This window comes from Siniperca chuatsi, linkage group LG11 (genome assembly GCF_020085105.1).
Source record: "Siniperca chuatsi isolate FFG_IHB_CAS linkage group LG11, ASM2008510v1, whole genome shotgun sequence".
Classification (NCBI taxonomy): Eukaryota; Metazoa; Chordata; class Actinopteri; order Centrarchiformes; family Sinipercidae; genus Siniperca; species Siniperca chuatsi.
The window spans coordinates 17,352,189-17,376,624 of record NC_058052.1 but is presented as its reverse complement, the minus strand read 5'-3'; the positions used below and the strand labels follow the sequence as shown (position 1 = coordinate 17,376,624).

The window sequence follows — 24,436 nt, the reverse complement described above, 5'->3', positions numbered from 1 at the left end:
GACAATGTTCTACAGTGTCCGTGCCCACAATGTCCTCCTGTGATATCTGACCTAAGACCTAAGTAAGACTTAAAATAAACATACAACACACAAGCATAGGCCATGCAAAGTGCATTTGTAACAATAGTTTAAGGTCTTATATCTAAGTTGAATGTACATGTAATGATGAGCTATTATGATAATGTTCAAATAATGCCTACACTAACCCTTTTGACATTTTCTGCTGGTGTTAGTGTTTAAAACTATTTTATTTCTTTGATAAGGATCTCCACTAATGTCTGCTTCTATTCACGTGCCATAATCTGGCTTGTAAATATATGCTAACCCCATGTTTAGAGTTGTTAAGTGCAGTAAAGAATGAATCACATAGCTTTAACCAGTCCTTGAGGAATGTTTCCTACAAGAGCTTTTTTTAAAGTTATAACATAAAGATTAAGGATAAGCTCATTTCCCACAGTAAACGCAACTCCAGAGTTTTATTTGAGACCATCAATAGAATGAATATAATCCCCAGCTGCCCCTGGTATTCCTGTCTTTTTACTTTTAGACAGCAACAAATTTCTTGCCGATTTTGTTAATTAGGACAGGGATGTGATGACAGCTCCCTCCTCTGTATCATTTGCTGATTTTCACATCTGCCAGAACGTCTGAAATACTTTTTATTATTAATCTCCCTTCATGACCTTTGTACTCCTCAACTTGCCTGCTAGATATTACACCTGCTTCTTTTCTTAAACATTCTCTAGACACCGTTGGCCTGTGCCCATTATCCTGTAAATAGCTCCCATGTTTCAGGCCAGGTCTCAGTTTAATTTAAACTGGCTACAGTTCCTCCCAATGAATGTTCACTTTTCCTCCAAAATGTTTGATAATACACTATAACTATGTTGTTGTTGGTCTGTGTAGGAGTTGTGATTTCTTTTTTCTATTATTAAGTGGATGATACTTAGCTGTACATTCACACAAATGGATGGCTGTATGTCAGCTGTAGTGTTGCCATTTAAGGTAGGCATTGCAGGCATTCATTCTGAAGGATTTTGTACACAAACACAAGCCTAAGTATACACTAGCACCCACCCACGCATACAGTGTGGGTGGGTGACATAGACATACAGTGTAGTACACTGGATGACAAAGTGAAACCTTGGCAGAGCAGGCTGATAATCAGAGAGGATGTCCAGCCATGCTTCTGTGAACATACTAGGATTATGCCATTCAGCTCACTCTGATCCCACCTGTTCGTGGACAAGGCAGACAGTGGTAAGAGTGAAATTGTGGAAGAGATGTAGCGAGTGATAAGGGAGGAGATGAAATTGTGCCACAGAGAGCAGATCGGATGAATACTCCCACCAAGCGGGAGCGGAATCAGTCATTTTAGTTTCAGCCTGTTTCCATGTATGCTGCTACAAAAAACAACAAAAACAGAGACCAGTGCTGATGTTTTCTTACCACTATCTTGAGCACAGAGCTAAAGATCTTGCTGTCCTCCGCCACGCCACCTATGTAGAGCTTCCTGGAGAAGACGGGAGGGTGGTCATTCTCATCCTGCACCTCAATGAACACCTTGGCTGTGTTAGCTGCAAAAAGCAAATGGCACCAGAGTGCATTTAAGTCCTGTGGAAGTCATTCACTTATAAATACAGATCTAGTATGTATCTAGCATAGTATAAGACCTAACACCACTTTTGTCAGTTCATGTGACACAAAAAACAACAAACACATAGCATTTAACTCCAGTCTGTGTACTTGTACTATGTACCTATTCAAGCATCTGATAACCCAGGTTTGCTGCACCCTCAAAAAATAAGAATTGGGACACACAAGTTTATATCATCATGGTAACTAGCTGTAGAATAAACACATCTCTGAAGTCATCCAAACTGGCTTTGATCAAATGATGCATAATTTAGCCTCAAAATTGTCATGTCAGTATAATGTTTTCATGGTCATCAGCTGGTCCACAACTTCAAAAGAGAGCTTGAAATAATTTCCCAGAATATTTTGCAAGTTAGTCATCACTGAAAACATCACAGTATGTTTTTCAAATAACATCTAGCTGGCTAGCCATCACCAATTTTAAATAAAGTATTACTTGTGTATTTTTCTTATCGTCTGAGGACGGGTGATTTGACCAATTTTAAAATCAATTTTATTTCTTTTGAAATTGAAGAATCAGATTCACCTAGCTTTTGAAATCTGACTGAATCTGAAAATAGTTCATGTGGGAATATTCACTGCAAACAGAAACGCTATATGTTTGGTTTCATTTTGACCAAACGTGGACAGAGTAAGTTTAGGAAAACCCATCTTCATTTAGTAGCAGTTTTCAACTGCACTGCAACTATTTGAAGTGGATTTATAATTGCATGCTGGAAAGACAAACATGTTGCCTTTGTCCTAACTCAACCCATTCTGATGAACCAGTGTGAGAAGCTATTTTAGTGAATCTGACAACTTTGAGTCAATGATGAGGAGGTTAATTTTGTTTTCATTACAGCAAATATTTTGAATCGAGAAAAACCGAGTGTAAAGTGTGTTGATGACTTCTCTCTCAGTGCACCTGATAAGTAGATCAGGAAAACAACTGAGCCAGTTTGCATTCTGTTTACCAACCAATTAGTGATAACACACTCTGAATAAAATATGGCTCTGTGAAACAATAAAAAGGATGATGAAATCTTGCCATCTAAGCCATTATTTTTAAGTGAGGTCTACCTCGCATCACTTATTGTTGAGAAGTTTGTTTCCCCCACAGCTTGGTGCATGACAATACCATCAATAAAAGGCTCTGAAAGTTTAACAGGGAAGCAGTTTGCACATTATTGGGAAAAATAACTTGAAGGGCATCCAATAATCAAGCAACAAGAATTTCCCTGGAGTTAGAGGAAACACTGTGAGAAAGAAATGAGGAAAGGAGGCAGAAAATGTGGTATTTTAATGTTAAATTTGCTGGTTAACTGGCCTTTTTGTGAGGCTTTTGAAATATTCATCCTGTCCCTTTCAAAGGAAAACACACATATCTTGATTATAAACTTTTGTCCCTGTAATTTGTCACAGTTACACCTACAGTGTGCAATGTATAGCATAAATATGTATAGTGCAAAAATCCTTCCAACACTGCAGTTTAGGTAAAAAATATGCAGTGTCAAGGACCATTATTCTTCTGGTGGCATACAAAAATGTAAAGTCATGTGACATTGGAGCTAAGGATACACCACGGGAATTGGACAAAGAAAAATACAGCACATCAAATTACAGGCACAAAAGCTGTAGCGTGAGGCACAGAGGGAGGACTCCAGGGGATGGAAAAGAGGTCTGCAGAGTTTCTATCTCTTCTCTGTCTTTGTTGAAAGTGGCTATATTCCATCCTCAGAGTATCAGGACATAAATACAGTACACACACTCATAATGATGCATGAAAGAAACAGGTCCATTAAGAGGAGGGATTTCTGCTAAGGCAGAGTAAGCTTGAGTGTGCCTAAGAGTGCATTATCATTTAGAAAACATGTTTAATTACATCTCATCTTACTCTGGATTATTATATGTGTGCTTGTGCATATGAATGTCAGAGTACGTACCTATGTGTGCATATTGGCCACCTATACAGTGCACTGGTCCTAACAGGGCTAAGAAAAATCTATCTGACAAATCAGTTCAGTAACGCTCTGATAATTTAAACTCAATAAAAACTCATTAATAAGAAGAAAGATATTCCCTGTCATGGAGCCCTGTACTGCATTACAATAATACAAGTGAGAAAAGAAATGGTTTCTCTACAATCTGCCAAAAGAGTCTATAGGATGTCAGCCTACAGATGCTAGGGAAGCTCTCTCCTTTGTGTGACAGAGAGTTCTCTACTTTACATCAGATAAGTGATGTGTGTGTGTGTGTGTGTGTGTGTGTGTGTGTGTGTGTGTTCGCCTGAGTATTGTCTACTTGTATTTGCTGTCATTAGTATGTGAGAGACAGACGGTGAGAGAAGGAGAGAAGCAGCTAGAGTAGATCATTGATTATTCATTGGTAGCTCAAATGGATCGAGAGTGAGGTATGAACCCAACTTTTTGTTAGCACTTCATCCATCATTTTACAAAACCTTTGTCAGTAAACTATCCATAAACAAGCCTAATGATATTCCGACTGAAGCATGGCCATCAAAGAGCGCATTCTGAAGGTTTCAGTATGCTTCCAACAAAGTGCTTCTTGGATGGTCAAACAGTGTCTCAAACCCACTTTCTGACTGCTGGTGTGTCTGACAATTTATAAACTTTCTGAAACAGACAATCTGACAATCAGCTTTACGCAGCAGTTTGCCAGGTATGAGGAAATTTGAACTTTTCTCTCAAGCTCTCTTCAAATGCTTCCATCAGTTTCTGTTTGTACAACTATGTGCAACAGCATGAATTCCTTTGAGGAGAGAAAATATGCACCATTATCCCCATTTATGCGATTCATTGCGCCCAGACTACAAAGACATGCCAAAGACAGTGAATTCTCGGAGTGAGATTGGGGAGGCAGTGGGATGCAGGAAGAGGCTTTGACAGCAGGCTTTTAGACCCGCCTTCGAGTGGCTGGCAATTTGTACGTTCTAGTTTGTTACAAGCATACTGAGGCCTTAAGAATGGGAACACACAGATGTTGCATTAACTAAGACTTTCTAAGATTAATGTTTTGTCACCCAGCCTTGTTTTGGGGGTGGTATGCCTAAATTAAAACAAATGGGCTATTTCTGTTCGTTGACTCTTGCAACAAATTTGGACATAAAGTTTTTTAGGATTTATGATTGTTTGACTGACATGCTGCTTTGAAGGTAGGGATAAATCATATTTTTAAGGTTATTTTTAATAATTACCATGATGAAAGATGTGAGTCAAATCTGTCGATACATATATTTCATGTTCATATTAATCATTTCATGGTCAAATATTAACTACATTTTAAAAGCATTGAGTAATTCCAGAAATTAATAAAATATAATTGCTGGCACTGCAACAAAGTTACTCAAATAATATGACATCTCATCTTAGCCTGAATGTATGAAAATGCTACAGTGGTCAAACAAACAAGTAGACTAATAAATGATCAACATATTTCCTTAGTCAATTTAAAATCTACTTGATGCTGAACGGAGTGTGAAACTGAACAACCCATCACAGGCTGCAGCAAACCTGCCACTAATTATACAAATGGCTCAGAGCAGTGAATAACGGCAACAGCGCAAAAGCATAAAAACTACAGCTATACAGACTGTTAACCTTGTTTTGATCCAAATCTGAAGCCTAACAGTGTAGATAGCACAAATAGATTTCATTTGTAAAAGGTGTATAATAATACTGTAATAAACATCATGTGCTGGATCATGGAGCTTCTGTGGTAGACTGTACTTTTGCTGTCATTTTAACAGCACATCTGATGATCCCCCCCCCTCTGCTAACCCGGCATCAGCGTGCAAGGCCATTCACATCGCCATAGCACAACTCCAGACTCAACACCCGAGTGCACTCATATTAATCTTGGGTGACTTCAACCATGTCAATGTTGTCATGTTTCAACAACCCTGACTAATTTCATTCAGTATGTGAGTTGTCCTACTAGAGAGGAGAGGACACTGGACCTGCTGTACGCTAACGTTAAGGATGCATACAGCCCCCCCCCCCCCGGGTAGGTCTGACCACGACCTGGTTCACCTCAAACCCTGCTATGTGCGTCTGGTTAAAAGGCAGCCTGCGACCACAAGGACAGTGAGGAGATGGTCAGAGGAGGCCTATGAGACCCTTCAAGGATGTTTTGAGGTGACAAACTGGGATGCACTCTGTGAGCCTCATGGAGAGGACATTGATGGGCTCACTGAGTGCATCACTGGCTACATTAACTTCTGTGTGGACTGCAATGTCCCAACTAAGATGGTCCATTGTTATCCAAATAACAAACGGTGGGTAACAAAGGACATCAAATACATCCTGAATGCCAAGAGGAGGGCCTTTACCGATGTTAATAGGGAGGAGGTGAGGGCAATTCAGGCTGACCTGAAGGTGAAGATCAGGGAGGCCAAGGAGAAGTACAGGAGGAAGCTGGAGTGGAAACTCCAGCAGAATAACATGAGAGAGGTCTGGAGTGGCATGAAGAGCATCACTGGCTTCAGACTGAGTGGCAGCAGAGAAGTTGAAGGCAGCTTGGACATGGCCAACAAACTTAATCTGTTCTTTAACAGAGTGGACACACCGGCTCCTGCTCATCCCCCCTCTAACTCAGCTGCTGTCTGCCCTTAGACTTCTGAGTCCACTGCTCCCCCCTCCTCTATCTTCCTGGGAGAGTTCTACTCCCCCCTCAACTGGCTCTTAGGCTAATGGCCCTCTCCAGACTGACGACTCCCCCCTTGTGGAAGATATCTTGCCTCGTTCCTGTGCCAAAGATGCCACGTCCCAGTGGCTCCAAGGACCACAGACCGGTGGCACTAACCTCCCACATAATGAACCTGGACAAGCCGGCAAGCATGGTGAGGATCATGTTTTTTGACTTCTCCATTGCTTTCAACACCATCCGGCCAGCCCTGCTGGGTGAGAAGCTGGCAGCGATGCAGGTGGATGCCCCCCTAGTGTCCTGGAATGTTGACTACCTGACTGGCAGACCACAGCATGTGCGCCTGCAGCAGTGTGTGTCGGACAGCGTGGTCAGCAACACTGGGGCACCTCAGGGGACTGTCCTCTCTCCCTTCCTCTCCATCCTCACCATCTACACCACAGACTTCAGCTACCACACAGAGTCCTGCCACCTTCAGAAGTTTTCTGATGACTCTGCTGTGGTGGGTAACTTTGTCGCTTGGTGTGAGCAGAACCATCTGCAGCTCAATGCAACAAAGTCTAAGGAGCTGGTTGTAGATCTACGAAGGACCAAGGTACCAGTGGCCCCGGTTCCATCCAGGGGGTCAGTGTGGACATTGTAGAGGATTACAAGTACCTGGGAGTACACATGGACAATAAACTAGACTGGGCTAAGAACACTCAAGCTGTCTACGGGAAGGGCCAGAGCCGGCTCTATTTTCTGAGGATGCTGAGGTCCTTCAACATTCGCCGGACAATGCTGAGGATGTTTTATGAGTCTGTGGTGGCCAGTGCTATCCTGTATGCTGTTGCATGCTGGGGGAGCAGGCTGAGGGTAGTGGAGACTAACAGGCTCAACAAACTAATCCGTAAGGCCAGTGACATTGTGGGGGTGGAGCTGGACTCTCTGTTGGTGGTGTCAGAGAGGAGGATGCTGGCCAATCTACATGCCATCTTCAAGACAGTGTCTCCCACCCACTCCATGCCGTGCTGGTCAAACAAAGGAGCACCTTCAGCGAAAGACTCATCCCCCCAAAATGCACCACTGAGCGCTACAGGAAGTCATTCCTGCCTGTGGCCATCAAACTCTTTAACTCCTCCCTCTAAGTGTCAGTCTATATGACCTTAAGTCGATAAACTGGACATTGGATCACTAACATCACTGTAATACTTGAAATAATTGTGCAATATTCTCTGTTTAATACTCTGGTGCAATATACTCTGTTTTCAGTTTAATTTCTGATATTTATTCATACTTCTATTACTTCTGTGCAATATCCACCATCTCATAATCATCTTAATAAGCTACACTTAACTTGACAGTACATGCACTACTACTTATTACTTATATTATTACATTGTATTATTATACCGTACATACTTATCATCAACCGGTAATCCACTTTGTACTTTACACTTGTTTTAATTTTATACTTATACCGACTTGGTACTTAATTTATCTTACCTGTATTATAGTGTATTATATTTTTTGCTTAGTACTTCTATGCCTGTTTGCACTGATGTGATAGTGAGCTGCTGTAACAAAAGAGTTTCCCCTCTGGGATCAATAAAGTATTTCTGATTCTGATACACTTAACTTGACAGTACTCATTATTCCACTATTACTTAGTACTTATATTATTACATTGTGTTATACCGTACCATAATTATCAACCTGTAAATCCACTTTTATACTTTACACTTATTTTAATTTTATACTTATATCCACTTTATACTTAATTTATCTTACCTGTATTATAGTGTATTATATTTTGATTTGCTTAGTACTTCTATTCCTTCTATTCTCAAGTGTGCACTGATGTGATAGTGAGCAGCTGTAACGAAAGAGTTTCCCCTTGGGGAAGTATTTCTGATTCTAATTCTGATTCTGATGCCAATGCATGCCTATGAGGTTCCAGCGCTTGGCACTTGTAAGGCAGAATAATAATGTAATAATCCACACATATGTACAAACATATAATGCAAAATAGCTCTATGTAATGGCGGTAAACGTGAAAATAAATATGAAGGATAAAAATAGGCTGCGATAGAATTTCTACAGCTGCATTTAATCATAATCTGTCACAGTGAGGGATTATGATTAAATATAAATGCAACACCTGGAATCATATGAAACATAATTTCATCCCTGATTTCCTACAATACAACTCAACCTCCACATTCACCCATTTATTGTCTGCTCTTTCTTACTTTTAGAAGGCACACGCATGTTGGACATGACAACATCCATAGAGTCTGCCTGGACCCGGAGGAGATAGGTGGTCACATTTTCATAATCCAGAGGTTTAGCTGTGGAGATGACGCCTGTCCTGTTGTTCACCCGGAAATGACCTGGAACCAAACAGAGCACATGACATAGTGGAAGTTTAAAAAGACAGAACTAAGACATAAGTAAAATAATTGTTGAAAGCACTGGTTAGTTGCATAGTTAAGCCTCCATTTTTTAAACTACATAGTGTTTTGATCAGAGGTATATGGCTTGGCTTTGTTTGCATTCTTGACACTACCCATCTCTATGTCAATATTGTTGACATTGAGATGTGTAGAGATACATTGTAAATTCCACTCTGCAGGTATAAAAATTGAATGCATTTATACTGCTCCCTAGGATCTTTTATCTTCATGGTCAATTGGTCCTTAATTGTAGCCTTTTTAGCACCTTGTACACAGAACCTGCAACAATGTCAAGTTCACTTATCGAGATATCGAGCCAAAGCTTCTTCACACATGTACTATAGAAAAATTACAATTAACACTCTATAGTGAGTGGCAGCACTGGAGAAAAAGAGCAGTTGTTGGACAATAAGGAAAACAGAAAAACAGCCTGAATTCTAATGGAGGCTGCCTAAATGATGGATTGCAGATTTAATGCTTTAGTTAGAGCACTGACAAAGGAAATCGCAGAAATACATCCCACTTTTTTCCCTTTCAATGGCATGGACAGATCCTAGGTCCTCTGTGGCTATGTAAAAAGGTCATGCTTCAGAACGCTTTTGCTTTCCTGACAATATTACTACTAGGGGCCTGGAGGTAGATTTATAGAACTCTTATTAAGTCTTGAGTCTGCGATTTCCAGGAATATCTAAGGAAAAGTGACTCTAGCTCCTGTTTCCATATGACACAGACGTAGATCACTGCAGGTGCATGTGGGGAAGGGGTGACTGACTGACAGCTTCCTTTTACACTCTTTGCTCTCTCCAGCTCACAGGTATGTCTCCTACTTTTGGCTTCAACACCTGAGCTAAACTCACACCTGTCTGGTGTTCTCTCTCTCCCAGGGTGTAATTATGCTCTTCAAACTTTGCTAACAAGTGTGAAAAGCAGTCTAAAGCTGCAAGTATCTCAAAATTGTCTTCTCTACTTCTAGACCAGGACAGGACAAAAAGTGCCTGTGTCTATGATGTGCATCCCACAATTGTCAAAATAATGTGGGAGTATTTAGCAGGAGTATTTTACAGTCTGATTGTGTACACTTTTTTTTTTTTTTTTTTTTTTTTTTTTGCAATTTTCTTTCTTTAAATCTGATTTGTGGACATCTGCAGTTGTCAGAGAAACTGTTTTGTAGAAGTTGACATACTGGCACAAAAGTATTTTTGCTTTATGTAGAAAAATAAATAAAAAACAGGGACGAGAGGGCTTTATACTTGTTATACTCTGTTTGGAAACAAAATAATGAAAAACATTCACTTGGAGTTTGTGAATTGTACAGTAGGCTTAATTGACTGCATGGTATATGATCTGTAGCACATACCTAGTTCATTTCCTGCCACAATGGAGTAGAAGATGGTTTGATTCATAGCAGCAGCTATAATAGTCCCCACTAGTGTGGCAAATGGAGCCAGCTCACTAACTGGAGGAAACCTGGAAAGACATAGAACACAAATCATAAGACAAAACAGCCTTAAGACTTGAGGGATCAATGAAGCTGCTCAACATACTGGCAGATATTCTCATATCCAATATCTATGTACATTATAAGAAAAAAATATTAGGAATATTAAAAAATAATTCAAACTGATTAAGTTGGGATTGATTTCAATAATTGAATTTTCAGTTCATGCAGGAAAAAGATTACAGAATTGTCAGAGTACAGGATAGGTATTACTGGGATTGTGTAAATGTTTGGTAAGTAATTTAACTATTTTTATGATAATTTATAATATCCTTAAAAGAACTATCTGCCAGAGGCCTAGCTTTTGCCCAACAGGGAGGTTTACTGTTGATTCGTGTATTTTTTACATTTTTTATTAGCAAACATATTTCTTTTTCCTGCCTTTTCCTCTTAAGAATTCAGTTTGGGTGAGAGTCTTGTTGTCAGTGATTATTACTGTGTATTAGTGTGTATTTTTCAAATCTGCTTTGAATAAGATATTAGTTTAAAAAAAAATAATTTATCTCAATGAAACTGTTAAACAGCAGTCACTTATTGTTCCAATAATTTTGTTTTACTTTGATTTCTTTTCTCACTTCTTTTGGTAGTTTTACCATTCACTTTAACTTCCCTCAAGTCTCCAGATATCAATACAGCACATTATTTTCTCCCTGGTAAATGAATAAGTAAACGATTTCCCTCTAAGCACAATGTAGTTTGGGGAAAAAAATATAACTTATAAATAAATAATCCACAAATGCTTGGACTGATGCCATCTCCCCACATATCAAATAATAACTTAGTATTGAGGATAAGAACACTCAAAAGACAGACTATGGGTTAGGTGCATCAGCAGCAGTAACGCTGGCTTTGTATCGCGGTAAGAAGAGAGCTGAGCTATGAAGCAAAGCTCTGCTCAGTCTTTGCCTCGACTCTCAACTATGGTCACAAGCTTTGGGTAATGAGAGAATGAGAATGAAGTTTCAAGCTGCTGAGATGAGGCATATCTGCAGGGTGGCTGGTCTCAGTCTATGTGATAGAGGGGGTTTTCACCAGGGGGTGCTGGAGGAAGTTGCTGAGGTAAAGCATGTTTGGGCTGCTCTGCTTTTCCTATTGCCACTTAAACAGTGACCAGGACCAGCTACTCTAAAGTAGAATAGAAAGGAAAAATTGATAAAATCATAAAAATGCAGATTTTGTATTGGTAAGGTGTGTAAATAAATCCACAACAGATTTTTTACTTGCTCATTTATTCATTAATTCATCAAATTCTTTGAATATGAGGTTCTTTGAGCAAGTTTGAGCAAAGTTTTCACCCAAACTGGGTAACTGCCAGACAGACTGTGTTATTATCAGATATAAAAATCATATCTAAACAAAAGATTTGATAGTAAATGCAACACGAATTATTCTGTGAACAGATTTGAGTGTTTTTCCCCTGATAAGTGAGACTTTGTAACAGCTAATGACTATGCTTGACTATCAGGCGTACAAGTGGGGTAATCATATCTAGCAGATATGATTGTCACCACCCTCCACAGAAATTACAGCTGCCATAAATAGCAGGGAACCCTCTCTAGGCAGTGCGTCGGTGAGGGCTGATTTAAGCTGATAATGTCATCTCCCTCTTGTGATACTGCGACTGCTTTCTCACTTATTCTCTCATCTCTGCATACGAGGGGTGTGTTTATGCGTTTGGGCATGGTGCATGGTGGTATTGCTTCTTTTGCATTTGCGTTTTCATTCAAAGTTTGACTATTATTCACAGCAACAGTAAGAAATCTGTGACATCTTAGAGTAATACTCACACCATAATCAGTGAGATTCTATTATCCAGTCAATATCAGTGTTACAGGGTATTTTTGGGAATAGACGCTATCTTAGCAGTCCGAGTTATAAACATGGACTGGAAGCGATTAGACGCCTCCAGTCTGTGTTTATAAAATGTTATTCAATGCTTTCTTCTCTCTAGTTTGTGCTGACCCCTTAGTTCCCAAACATTTTACTACATGAATAATAAAATTACCCAAAGAACAAAAACGGCAGCCTAAGTTTTCCTTCTGGGTTGATTGTTATTTTATAGAGGAGCTCTCCCTTGTAGGATTGCAGTTGTGAGAGGTTCCACAAGGAAGAACCAATTTCCCAGGGTGAAGATAAAGAGTAGAAAGAACCTAATTCACACAGAAACAGAGAAGTGTATTTGCTGAAAGGATACACAGGTGTTGAGACAGTAAACTACACTGTCTTTGCTGCTCACTGGAGTAAAACAACACATTCTGTAACTTTTTAGACAGTTGGCAGGTATAACAGTCACTATAGACTATGTGTTTATCTCCCTCAAAGTTTCAGAGCCAAACAAAAGGTGCAAACTATGTTATTGAAGGACAATGTGTAAAAAAGATCTGCCTATCCATCCTGGAGGCTACAGTTACTGTCTCTGCAGACAAAAAATCCCCAAGGACATCTCAGGTTGAGAATAATTCTGGAAAATACTACCCATTCTCCGGGACAGAGGATGATATTGCATGCCAGAGATAATATTGTTGAGTGTATGCTGCAATGAAATGACTGAACTGCATGTTTTCACAAAGCTTTTCACAAAAAATACAGTGCTGTTATTGACATGTGATTAATGTGTTGTTTGGATAATACTAAATGACTTCTGTTCAATTTCCCTCAAGGAGTACTGTTGGGCTGTCACTGAATAATTGCTGTCTCTGTGGCATCCAGGAGCACGAAGCCACACCATGCTCTACACTGATGGGAATCAATTCATTAATGTGGCCTTCACATAAGTAGATTACCAGTTTGGCTCAGGAACAGGCTGACAAAAACACAGAGGTAAGCCCTTGAACAATGTGAGCACAGTGAGGTGCAGCACAGCTCGATATGTGACTCTAAATCAGTCACATAAATGTGCCATTCATTGGAACCAAGGGTGACACAATGGTTGTCACTAAATGTATGTGCCTTCACTTTTAATACACGTTTCAGAAATCTAATCTCTGTTCTGGAGATTAACAGCACAGAAGTGGGGATGTCGTTGGCCAGATGAGACTGTTTTCAACACACACTTACAACTCTCTTGCTTCTAAGCGGCTGTGGTTGAGACTAATATAAGTTCCACACACAAACCCTGTTTATGATACTGACTAATAGTCAATTATATGAACGATCTCGTATAATTTTATTGGATTTATTTTCTTTATTTTGTCAACGTATGAAATGGTTATGCAAGAAATCAGAAATTTGTCAACCTTGTTGTTAGTAGTTCTTGCTGAATCTACATATACTTAAAATGTGTCCACCATTTAATACGAAAGCCATGTTGTATCAGTTTCATGTGTAGCATTTGTGAGGCCTGAAGCTGGGTTTTCTGCTCACCCCATTCATGGCAGTTACTGCAGCCAGAAAAACAAATTTGGGCCTCAATGTGGAGCCTGAGTGAAGCTGAGGTGTACCAACCATCCCAGCTGAGAGACCCTCCAAATCAAGGCAAAAATGCTTTCAAAATACTTCTTTTTGAGCCTTGCTGTGTTGTCACTTTCGAAATCACTACCAGACCACACATAAATTGTGACATAAGCCACTGAAACCCCAAATTCATCTAGCAAAAGGCAATGGGCCTCATGCAGTACTTTTTTCTGTGAGATTTCCAAGTAGCATAATCAATGTTTCCAAATTGCTATATAAGGTGACTTGTTCTGCTCCATTTGTGGGCAAATTTCATTCAATAAAATGTTACCCAAGAGTAAAAAGAACATCACACCATGGAGCTTCATGTCCTGCTGTCGGAAATCAGCAAATGAAACATAACACATGAATAGAACAGAAGAATTAGTTAGAATAGAAAGAATTGACATAAAGTTAGATGCTAAAAATTGCTTTATAAAGCAAAGTGTTCCATGATGGGCAGCAGTCAGGGGGGTGTGACAGTCACGGAGATAGATGACAGAATATTATACAATAGGTAATGTTATACTGCTGGGTGCAAAAGAGGATGTCCCACTAGACAGGCTTGCAAACCTGAGGTTGGAGTGAGATCATTTTCCTAGCAGTCACTGAACTGTAGTTCCCATGCCAAAATATGCAAATAAAATCGTTAAATCCACAAACGAAAAACGAACATAAAAGAAAAATGGTAAATTGGCAAGCCATGACACACATCACATTGATAAGGCAAATAATATAATTTTGTTCGTTTTATTTCAGTTATTTACTTTTCAGTTTATTTCTGTAAAAACAAACTCCAAATTCATGCAGATTAAGGCATTCTTCAGTCAAACAAGTGTTTTTCCCTTGTGGAGATTGGCAGACTGTCTGAAAGTCACTTACACAACAGGTTTGGACCACTTGTAAATTTTGTTCATGCCTAAGAGAAAATCCTAAATATGAGAAAATTGGTCAATGTGACAAATTCTCTTAACTTAGTGGTATGTGTCCCTTAAGAATCTGTTTGTATGAGTAGTTCTTGCATGAGGCCCAATGACTTTCTGCAGAGATCCTGGGCATTTTGCCAAATATTTCAAAATTTCACATTTTCTTGGAGTGTTCAGCTTTTGGTGGTTGCAGCTTTGGTAAACTCTGGTCAGGAGCAGGGCTGGATAACCTGTGCTGGTCCATTCATAGGTTTTCCTCTGGTTGTTCTTTGAGTGTGTGTGGGGTGTGAAAATCTGTGTGGAGCTAGCATCGGGTTGCATGCTGTGATTGCCAGGAAGAGGCAGAAGTGACATGTTATCACTTCCCTACAAAGTGGCTCTGCCTGAGGGTTGTAAGCTGCTGAGAAATGCCAAGGGGAGTGTGAAGGTGTATGAAGTGTGCAGATTAGTATAAAGGTGTATCCACATGTAGACAGAAAGGATGACAGAAAGGTTAGATACAGTAGATACTGATAAGTAGATAGATAGAAGGGTAGACTAAAGGAAAAACAGAAAAAACAGAAATATGTACTGTAAGCACATAAACTGTCAGTGGAATGACGATCTGAACAGCTACTTGAGCACAAGCATTCTAATAAAATCCAATAATTAGGTGGGCGGAGTTATGAGCTGGCTGATATACTGAGACTTGAAGATACTAGCGAAGGTAAATAAGTTGTGTATTCAAGAGTCAAGTAGTAGTCGAATTCAAAGACTCAATTATGCATAATGCAATACCATGTACTACTGAGCAGGGCCAAAGCCACTTTTCATTCTTTTCATATTCAGATGAGGAAAAATCCCATCCAGAGAGAGAGAGAGAGAGAGAGATAAAGAGAAGGGGAAGATGCTGACATGTCAGGCAGCAGCAGAGAGTCCTGGTGTCAACATGAGAGAGGGTGAATAGAACGCCACTGAGAAGCGCGGGCGGCACACAGGTGTCAGCAAGCACTCTGCCCCAGGGCCAATGGCAGAGTGATGCTTACGAGACAAGGCAGAGGCGTATAAACCTCGTCATGCGCCACAGGGGCCGTTGTTACCGTGTCGACTCTCTCTACCTCGCCTTCCCTCTCTATTCATGCATTGCATCAACGCGTAAACAAGCGGCGATGGACACGCCGGGAGATACAAGGAGTGACCTTGCTGGGTGCAAGTCTCTGCTAAAGTCTCTTCTGGTGGATGTGTAGATTCCTTTCATATTCAGATGAAAGGTCTTGATCAACCACAAAGGCAGATGTGAGTCATTTAACTGTAATGTGCTCACTAGCAAACATCATCATAAACAGTGTGAGAATGCCCATAAATACGTACTTGCAAATGACTACTACACTGCACATTTTGTTCAGCAATTATGAAGCCCAATTCGATGACTGTTGAGGTGAATATGTGCTTGAGAGTTTGTTAGTTAGCCGTTATGTCACCTTGGTGTTAGCTTGTTTGTTCCTGCCTGGAAGCAAATTTGGAGAGTGACAAACAGAGACTCCTCTGACTTGAACTAAATTACACATAGGGAATGCATTTCAACTCCTCCTCGAACATAAGCAGACAAAGAGGAAAAACACTGCGGTGAATCCAGAACTCATGTTCTCTATTAAGATCACAGTTCTAAGTGATTTTGACAGCCAAGCCATAGTCAGCTCAGTCACACAGCATAATTTACATAGGAAATAACCTTTTAACCCCCCTTACCATAGGTTTTCAAATTTCATTAGCGTTTTCAAGATTCAAAATGGCTGAATAATTCAGTATTGCATTTCATCATGACATCCCAGTTCCAGATGTTGGAAACTGTATTGTATTAATCTAAGATAATACCATCTGTAAATACTATATCGTGTGTGTCAATAGTTTCAAAAAGGCAATCTGTTTTTTAAGAAAATTACAAATATTGCTTTACCATGCAATTGAGTCCTTAAAAATATTCATAAGATAGTGTATTTTCCTTTTTCAAACATTGCTGTCCACTGAAATCAAAGAGTGCACCACCCCTCATTTAATCTAATGTTATTTTAGAGTTTGAGTTGTAGTGTGTTTTTGACTGAAGGGTGAAAAGTAAAGATTATAGGTTATGTTTGGCAAGACCAAACAGGGACGAAGAAGTGGAGGGGAGAAAGGTAAACGAGAAACAGAGAAAAAAAGAGCTATTACGAGATCCAGAAACCACTCAAGATATTCAAAAGGTTTAGGAAAATAGTGCAAAGTCTGACAGCCAGGGTATTATAAAGCTATTTCATTTGGCAAGAGTCAACTCTCTACCTAGAACATAGAATATACTACTGCCATTATAATACAACACTACAAAACACGTAACAACTGTGAACACAACATCCAAATAAAGCACAATGGCACGGTGGTATAAAATGTTACTGTATTCATGTTTTCTGTCAGAAAGTACAGATTAAACTGCATTAACACTTCATAAAGGATGCATATATCTTCCACAAGAGCTCTGTGCTGCCTACTGAAATACAAAAGTGCTATTGAAATTCAAATACTCCATCTATGTTATAGTACAGTGTAAAGTGTTTTGTGCTTCGCAAAAGGTCCTACTGCATTCTGGCGTGGAAAGCCTCTTATACGAGGCATATGTGTTTGTTTTAAGCTTGTACACTATCAGAGTGTAGTGCAAGTCTGTATGTGTGAGAATATTTTCAAGATAGTTCCAATGAAAAGTCACACTGCTGACTGAGTTTTTCAAATGCATTGTGGTGGTGGCAGAAATCTAAAGGCAGATATTTCAACTCAAAACCTCAGCACATAAAACCAAAGCAATCTGCATGGCCAGATACCATTAGGGATAAGTGAAAATATGTTTTTTGTACTTCAGGTAAACTCACCATTTAACTACAAATGGGCAAAAACATGGCAGGTGGTCCATTTATGGATATGTATGTGTATATATTTTTAACAACAATAAAGAATACTGCATTTTACTACTTTTCTACTTTATTTTCCCTGGATCAAATCATTGATAGTGATACAACAAAGCAAAATCTCAGAAGCTTTGCACAAACCATTTTCAGTAACTAATATCACTGCTGAGCCTTCTTCTTTTCCTTGAATCATCTTCAGTCTTCTTGTACCATAGCATTTATTGTGGTTAGCTTCTCTAAAGTATGGACTGATAATAAAATAAAGCATTTAATTAAAGCAACATTTTCTGAGTGGTAGCAGGCAGAATGTAGACTCCAAATCTATGGCTTGATAAATGCTCTGCTGTCTTCCATCAGCCATTTCAACCTGCAGGCCGGTTGTTGATTCTCAGTGGGATCTGTAGTACTACCCACTCTTTCACAGTAAAGGGAGTCATTTGATTCAGTGTTAATATCAAAAATATTGCTTTCACTATCATTTGAATGTCCTGTCCAGTGACATCAATGTAGGTTTACTGTTTGATATCTGATATGTATCTCCTAAAAAGAAAAAAACATGGAAAATAACGAGAACACGCCGATTGCCTATTAAAACTACAATTATTCTGTTTTTATCGAAGGACAATTAACAGAAAAATAGTAAAAGTAAATCTCCACACTGTCAGTCTCTGATAATCACACTATCTCATTAACAATCTTTTTTACAAATCGATTTTGACAGGAAAGCTATGTCTGCATAGCTTAAGCATCAATGTTCAAGATAAAGAAGGCCAACTCTTCTCTTTTGAGCGAGAATTAATTCAAATGTGCATACAGTGATATACTCTTAGTAAGTGATTAATGACTAAATTGTGGTATATGAGGATGGGTTTAATTGAGATGTATAACTTATTTCTGTAACTATGGCAATTTCTTCTTTTATATATCAGTTTCAATTGGCAATTTATTTCAAGATATTTCCCAATTGTTGAGACACCAAGACAAGGCAATGGTCCTGTTAATGAAGGAGATGGGGGCAATTTCAAAATCATTCTGCATCGAATGCTCATCTAAAAGTCAAATTTTTGTTATGTATTAAGTGTAAACTTGTCCTTCCAGCTTTCCAGCATTGTACAGCTTATGCTAAATATGAACGCCCTGCAGCTTCAAAACACCACATTAGCCCAAGCTACTTCAATTTGAAACTATTATTATACATTTTATCTATACTGATCGAAGCTTCCTCAAACTTGCAAAATTTGTGTACAAATGAACACTTCATCACCTCCTCCAGCAAATGCTCTCTCAGTTGTAAAGCAAATTCAACACTAGCAGATATTAGCACATACTGTTTATGAGCTGCTGACTCACACTTCCTAAGAGGATTTAGCCAAAATGCTCTGGTGCTATCAAACATTTCAAAAATCAAACACTTCTGACATGAGGTAATACTTAAGCAAGAATTCAAATTACACTATCGTGTTCTATAAAACAAGAAAAAAAATGTTTACAACCCCTCGACTGATCATGTTCTTCCCTAAGCTATTCCTCTGATCACTTATCTTGCCACACCAGACCCAGAATTTCTTTTGTATTCACAGTGAGCCATTTTTCTGAGTTCCACAAGAAAGAAAGGGGATTCAATCAAAAATATCTTCTGGAGGGCAAGATGGAAAACATTAGCAAAGCTGGAGAAACAACATTTACTGTGCAGCCAGACAGTGGTACCACTCTGTGCCAGCTAAGCCATGTCAGCCCACAGGACATCACTTCACATATCATCCACTGGGTCATTTAACACACAAGAGGAGACCTGGCCAACGAATGTTTGGATGAGTGTGTTGTAAAAAACTGGGCCAGCCACTGAGGCTTGTTATGTGATATCACGCGGTGCCATATAGGTACTGATGCCATCCTGCATGTTTTACTGTCAAATTACTGCTCATGCCGAAATTATCTATTCTACTACGCCAACACCTGGAGGCCTCACCAACAGAAATACATTAGTACCTCTCTAACTAGCAGAATGCTGCAGGAAATATCAGTAACAGAAACTGTGTGTTGGACTGGCTACCGCAAATTACAGAAACCCTTTTTGAATGTTTCCAGTGAGAGCCCAGTCACATGTCTCTTATGCCACTCTTATGTCTCTAATGGGATGGATGGTAGAGATAGGAAATACTTCAATTTAAACAACTTACGAGCATTGACGTCATCAAGGAGAAGGTTGTGTGAGGATTAAATACTGTGAATTGGCAATATAACACCATATCTGTTACATTTCGGTTTAATTACACTGAATGGTGGACTTTGGCTGATGGCATGTATATTTGTTTTGTTTTTTATATTGGAGCTTTCAGAAAAATCTGAGTTTCCCAGTCGTAATTATGACTTGGATGTGGTCATGAATGCTATTTACAAGTCGTAAACTCTTAATCACGATAACTCTGATATGACAACATGGTGTTAGGTGCATAGGTTGAGTTGTGCTTTCCCAAACCATTTCATTTTACCTTTAGTTGGTCATTAGGTGATGTTCATAGTTGTCATTTACAAGTACACATGTGACACATTGTTTCATACATCATAAAACATTACTAATGAACATCCTGCTGGTTTAGTTTCTGTCCTGTTTGTTACCTGTGTTCTGATGTGGCATTCCTCCAGCAAAAGGGAGTGCCAGGGGCGTTGACTTATCTATAAATTATCGGTGTGGTAATTGGTCAGAACCAACTCATCGAGATTCATGGGGGAGTCATACCTTCATATGTGTTATCGAATATGAATTCTACTCTTAAAACATACAGAGCAAAGCAATATTGTGAGTTAAACTATTTACAGTTAATGTTGTCCCTTTAGTTTAGTATGTTCCTGTGTTCCCCTTTTGCGTTCATTATCTGGCCCGACAGGTATAAATGTTCCCCTTTTGTCTCTTTGTCAGTCAGTCATCTCAGTGTGTTCATTACTCATGCCTGTAGCTCAATTTCTGATTTGGACCTCAGTTCATAGGGGGCTAGAAAGGTTCATATTCAAGTAAAGTGATGTGTTTGTCATGGACATTGAAATTTAAATAGAAAATAAATGAAACCCTTAAATTGCACTTGTCTCCCACATTTCCTCGGTTGTGTTGTTTATCATCCCTTGTTCTGTTAAAATATTTGGGAAATTATAGAGGGAAAATTTGCATGTCACAAAAATTAATCAATATTGAGAGCAGGCATGTCACATGTAAGAGGAGCACTTTCATTTGTACCAAAGCTTACACAACATCTCAGACAATAATGTCCTGCTTCACCAACACTCTCAGTAATATAGGATAATGTGACAGCTGACCAAACTTCAGAAAACAAAAACATAATTGTTCAGCACCATGCACTGGTTTAGATAGTTTGTATCCATACATACTGTTTATGTTGATAATTATCTGGAAAGTTAGCATGAGCCTTTAATGATAGGTCACACTGCTTTTCTTCCCTGGCTTTCAGCATCGACCTTAAGCTGATATTTGAGATGTTTGCAATGAGTGTGACTTGGCGTCTGTTAGACAGCAAAGTGATGCCTGCCTACTTAGCAGAGACAAGTGAAAGGTCAGTGCACTCCTGGTGCTTAGAGGTTCAAGGCTCAGGGCAGCAGATTCAAACCTGCAGCTGAAAATCAATCATGCCCTTCAGAAGTGAAAGCATTCCACACCTTATAGCTGTGATTAAGTGGAGAAAGGAAGGAAGGAAAGATAGCAGGATGGAGTGATAGATAGACAGAAATAGAGAAGGTTGAGGTTGCTTTTTTAAATGTATGTTTGCAGTAAGGCATGATGACTGTGTGTGGGAGAGCACACTGTAGGGTTTGCTGCTAACCCTTTAAATGCCTGGCAATGAGCATAGATGAGCAGGCTGTCAGCACCTCTATCACTTGTATCCACATCTAGTAAAACAACAGTTGCAAGATGGCTGCCAATAAAAGAGCTGCATACTATGAAAGCATGTCATCTGCCAAATTACAGCCTTGTCTGAATTGGGAATGTGGTGATTTGTTTTCTCTAACTCTGATAAATGCTATTTTTCTCCAGATGTCAGGGACAGTTGATGGAGCGCACAGAGTCTTCCTTTTAATTCTTCTAAAATGATTAGTAATGGTTTTGTGGAATACATTTTTTCCTTTAATTTGATGAGTAACTTATTGCTTTTTGATGGCTAATGCTTATGGAGTGCACTGTGGTTGGTATTTCAAGCTACAGGTAATCTAGCTACTTCAGGTATTGTGCAGCCAATTGTGCGACAGACCGCTGATAACATTAAATCAAGAGTCACACTGTGGTCAGACATCCACAGAAAATTTACACAGGCAGTCTCTATGGTCTGTAAACGTCAAGAAATTGCAAAATAGAGACATGCTGTACTGCAGTTTGAGCTATTACCACTGACATTCACATTAATGGCCAGATTAACAATGTGTAATGGAGAAACAGGAAAAAAGCTATGTCTCAAGGCTGAGAAAAGTTGTATCTCTCTTCCATAAAAAAGGCACCTTTAAGCATGTATGCTGAAACCAAGAAAAAAAATTTTTAATGTGCATGTGCATGTATGCATGGAGAAGCAAACAAAATGCCTACACAGTCATTTTAGCATACTGTCACTAATTGTGTAATTAGTGGGGCTGCAAGCATAAGTAGTGACAGTATGTTGTTGATTGTAGTAATACTCAGTGTTGACATTATTTACTATGCTAACAGTATAACTAAGAGCATCACTCAATAATGGGCTGTAGTGCTCTTCTCAGGATTGCCAGACTGCATATTAATGCGACAGGTATGGCACAACATCTGCTGTCTGGGACTACAGTGAGTTGCTGTAAAGGGAATAAATAATGGCGTGACATTTCACTCCCAAATGATATTCTCTTCAATCAGTAAAAAGATCAACTTTGAAATATGTTGCAGAGGTAACAGGTATGATAAAAATCTATCAAATTTACTTGGATACACAAACATACAATTGGACACAAAGAACCTTTTGGGCCAAAAGAAGTTAATGTACAGTAATACATAACTAATGACCATTTAACTACAGTGAGCACAAAATTTACACCAATCAAGTGAGGACTTTATACGAAGAAATATACAAAAGTGTCAGCACATGCACACGGAATCACACATACCCACACAGAAAGAAATTCACCCCCTCGCTGAGGAGAAAATGAAGGGCTACTGACTGTACACTGAGGAGTGAAGCAAAGGGAAGACAAAGTGAGAAACTGACAGAGAGATATAAATGGAGAGGAAAAACTCCAGGGGGGTGGGGGGGGAGCAAAATGACATATTCAGAAGTGGTGAGGCAAACGTCTCATGTGATTTAGAGTGGATTTAGAAAGGCAAGTGCTGTGGGGGAGAAAAGCAGCACGGAAAACTGCTCAGACCGCAGGTTTGCAACATCAGGTCAGAGAGATAGCTTCAGTACAAGAGGGGAGATTCACATAGTGCGACCATGTTAGATAGTGGCTTATCCCTCCTCATCTCTAGTCACACACACAGGGGAAAATAAATATTCATTCCCTTCCCATGTGCCCAGTGCTAAAGACGTCCCCAAGGGCTGTGTCCATGAGTTCCATGTAAAAGAGCCATTCACAATGGTTTAATGATAGAGCTCCAAAAAAAATCTGTTCAAAATAACATCTTTGTTCATGCACATTAGCTATAATTTATTCACATATTTAATATGAAATAGAAAATACATTATAAAAACTATAAAATAATTTGTAAATGATTTAAAGCTGCATTAAGTGATTTTTGACTATTAGTTGGTAGGACTGCATGATCAATCATATTTAAATTACAATTACGATTCATATATCTATACAACCTCATTCATACATGACCACAGGTAGATCCATTAAATCAGCTCAAGCGGTCCTAACTTCTCCCTAGGCTGCATCAACAAATGACATCACATGGTGAACGCTACACAGGCAAGGCAAGTTCATTTGTATAGTGCCTTTCAACAACAAGGCAATTCAAAGTGTTTATATTGTAGAAAAAGGTCCAGATGACTACGACTGAAACCTTTTCTACGATAGAACACTCCTGGACGAATGAGGGACTACACTTATTTCAAAGTGTTTATAATAAGAAAGAAAGGCATTAAGAAATGATATAAAAGAAACACAAGCCAATATAAAAAGACAATAAAAAAGATACATTAATAGGATTTTAAAAAGAGTAACCTAAATACAATAAAATAAAATAGAATTGAATATGACAAATCAAAAAGTAGAATAAAAATTACAGTGCAGCTAGAGTGCAGCTAGAGTGCAACAGTAGCTGTCTGATCGACTTTTTAGACAGACCTGTAAAGACTGTTACAGTATTCAAACCTACTGAAGATAAATGCATGGAAAACTTTCTCTAAATCCTGCTGAGACATAATTCCTTTAATTCTTGAAATATTCTTAAGGTGATAGTAGGTTGATTTTGTAATCATCTTAATGTGGATGTTAAAATTTAGGTCTGAGTCCATGACTACACCAAGATTTCTGGCCTAGTTTGATCTCTTTAATGTAAGTGAATGGAGGTGAGCACTGACTTTTAATATTTTTTCTTTTAATTATGTCTGTTCTATCTTTGATAAACTGGAGGGAATTTTGGCGCATCCAACAGTGTTTCATAGGACCATAGTCACCTGATGATATTGTTATATAAATCTATGTGTTGTCTGCATAATTATGGTAAGATATTTTGTTGTTTTCTATAATCTGCGCTGGTGGGAGCATGTGGATGTTGAACAGAAGAGGCCCATGAATGGAGCCTTGGGGAACTCCACATGTCATTTTGTCAGAGTTTGAGGTTTTGTCCTGTTTCCTGTTTTATTTTGTAGTTTTCGCCTCTCCTCATGTGTCTTGTGGATTACTTCCTGTCTTTGTTTGCTTTTAGTTTAGAGTGTTGGCCCCACCTTGATTGTTTGCACC

General features: G+C 39.0%; 1 protein-coding gene across 4 annotated transcripts in view; it reads right to left on the bottom strand.

The window, feature by feature from the left end:
- The window catches only part of pcdh15a (protocadherin-related 15a), a 217,209-nt gene that overhangs the window by 30,326 nt on the left and 162,447 nt on the right, over positions 1-24,436 (bottom strand). For all 4 annotated transcript variants that reach the window (XM_044214750.1, XM_044214751.1, XM_044214752.1 and 1 more), the window contains 3 exons: positions 10,090-10,199; positions 8,529-8,669; positions 1,450-1,577 (listed from right to left, as the gene is read on the bottom strand). In XM_044214750.1, coding sequence (XP_044070685.1) covers positions 1,450-1,577; positions 8,529-8,669; positions 10,090-10,199 — 379 coding nt within the window. The remainder of the gene's footprint in view (positions 1-1,449; positions 1,578-8,528; positions 8,670-10,089; positions 10,200-24,436) is intronic.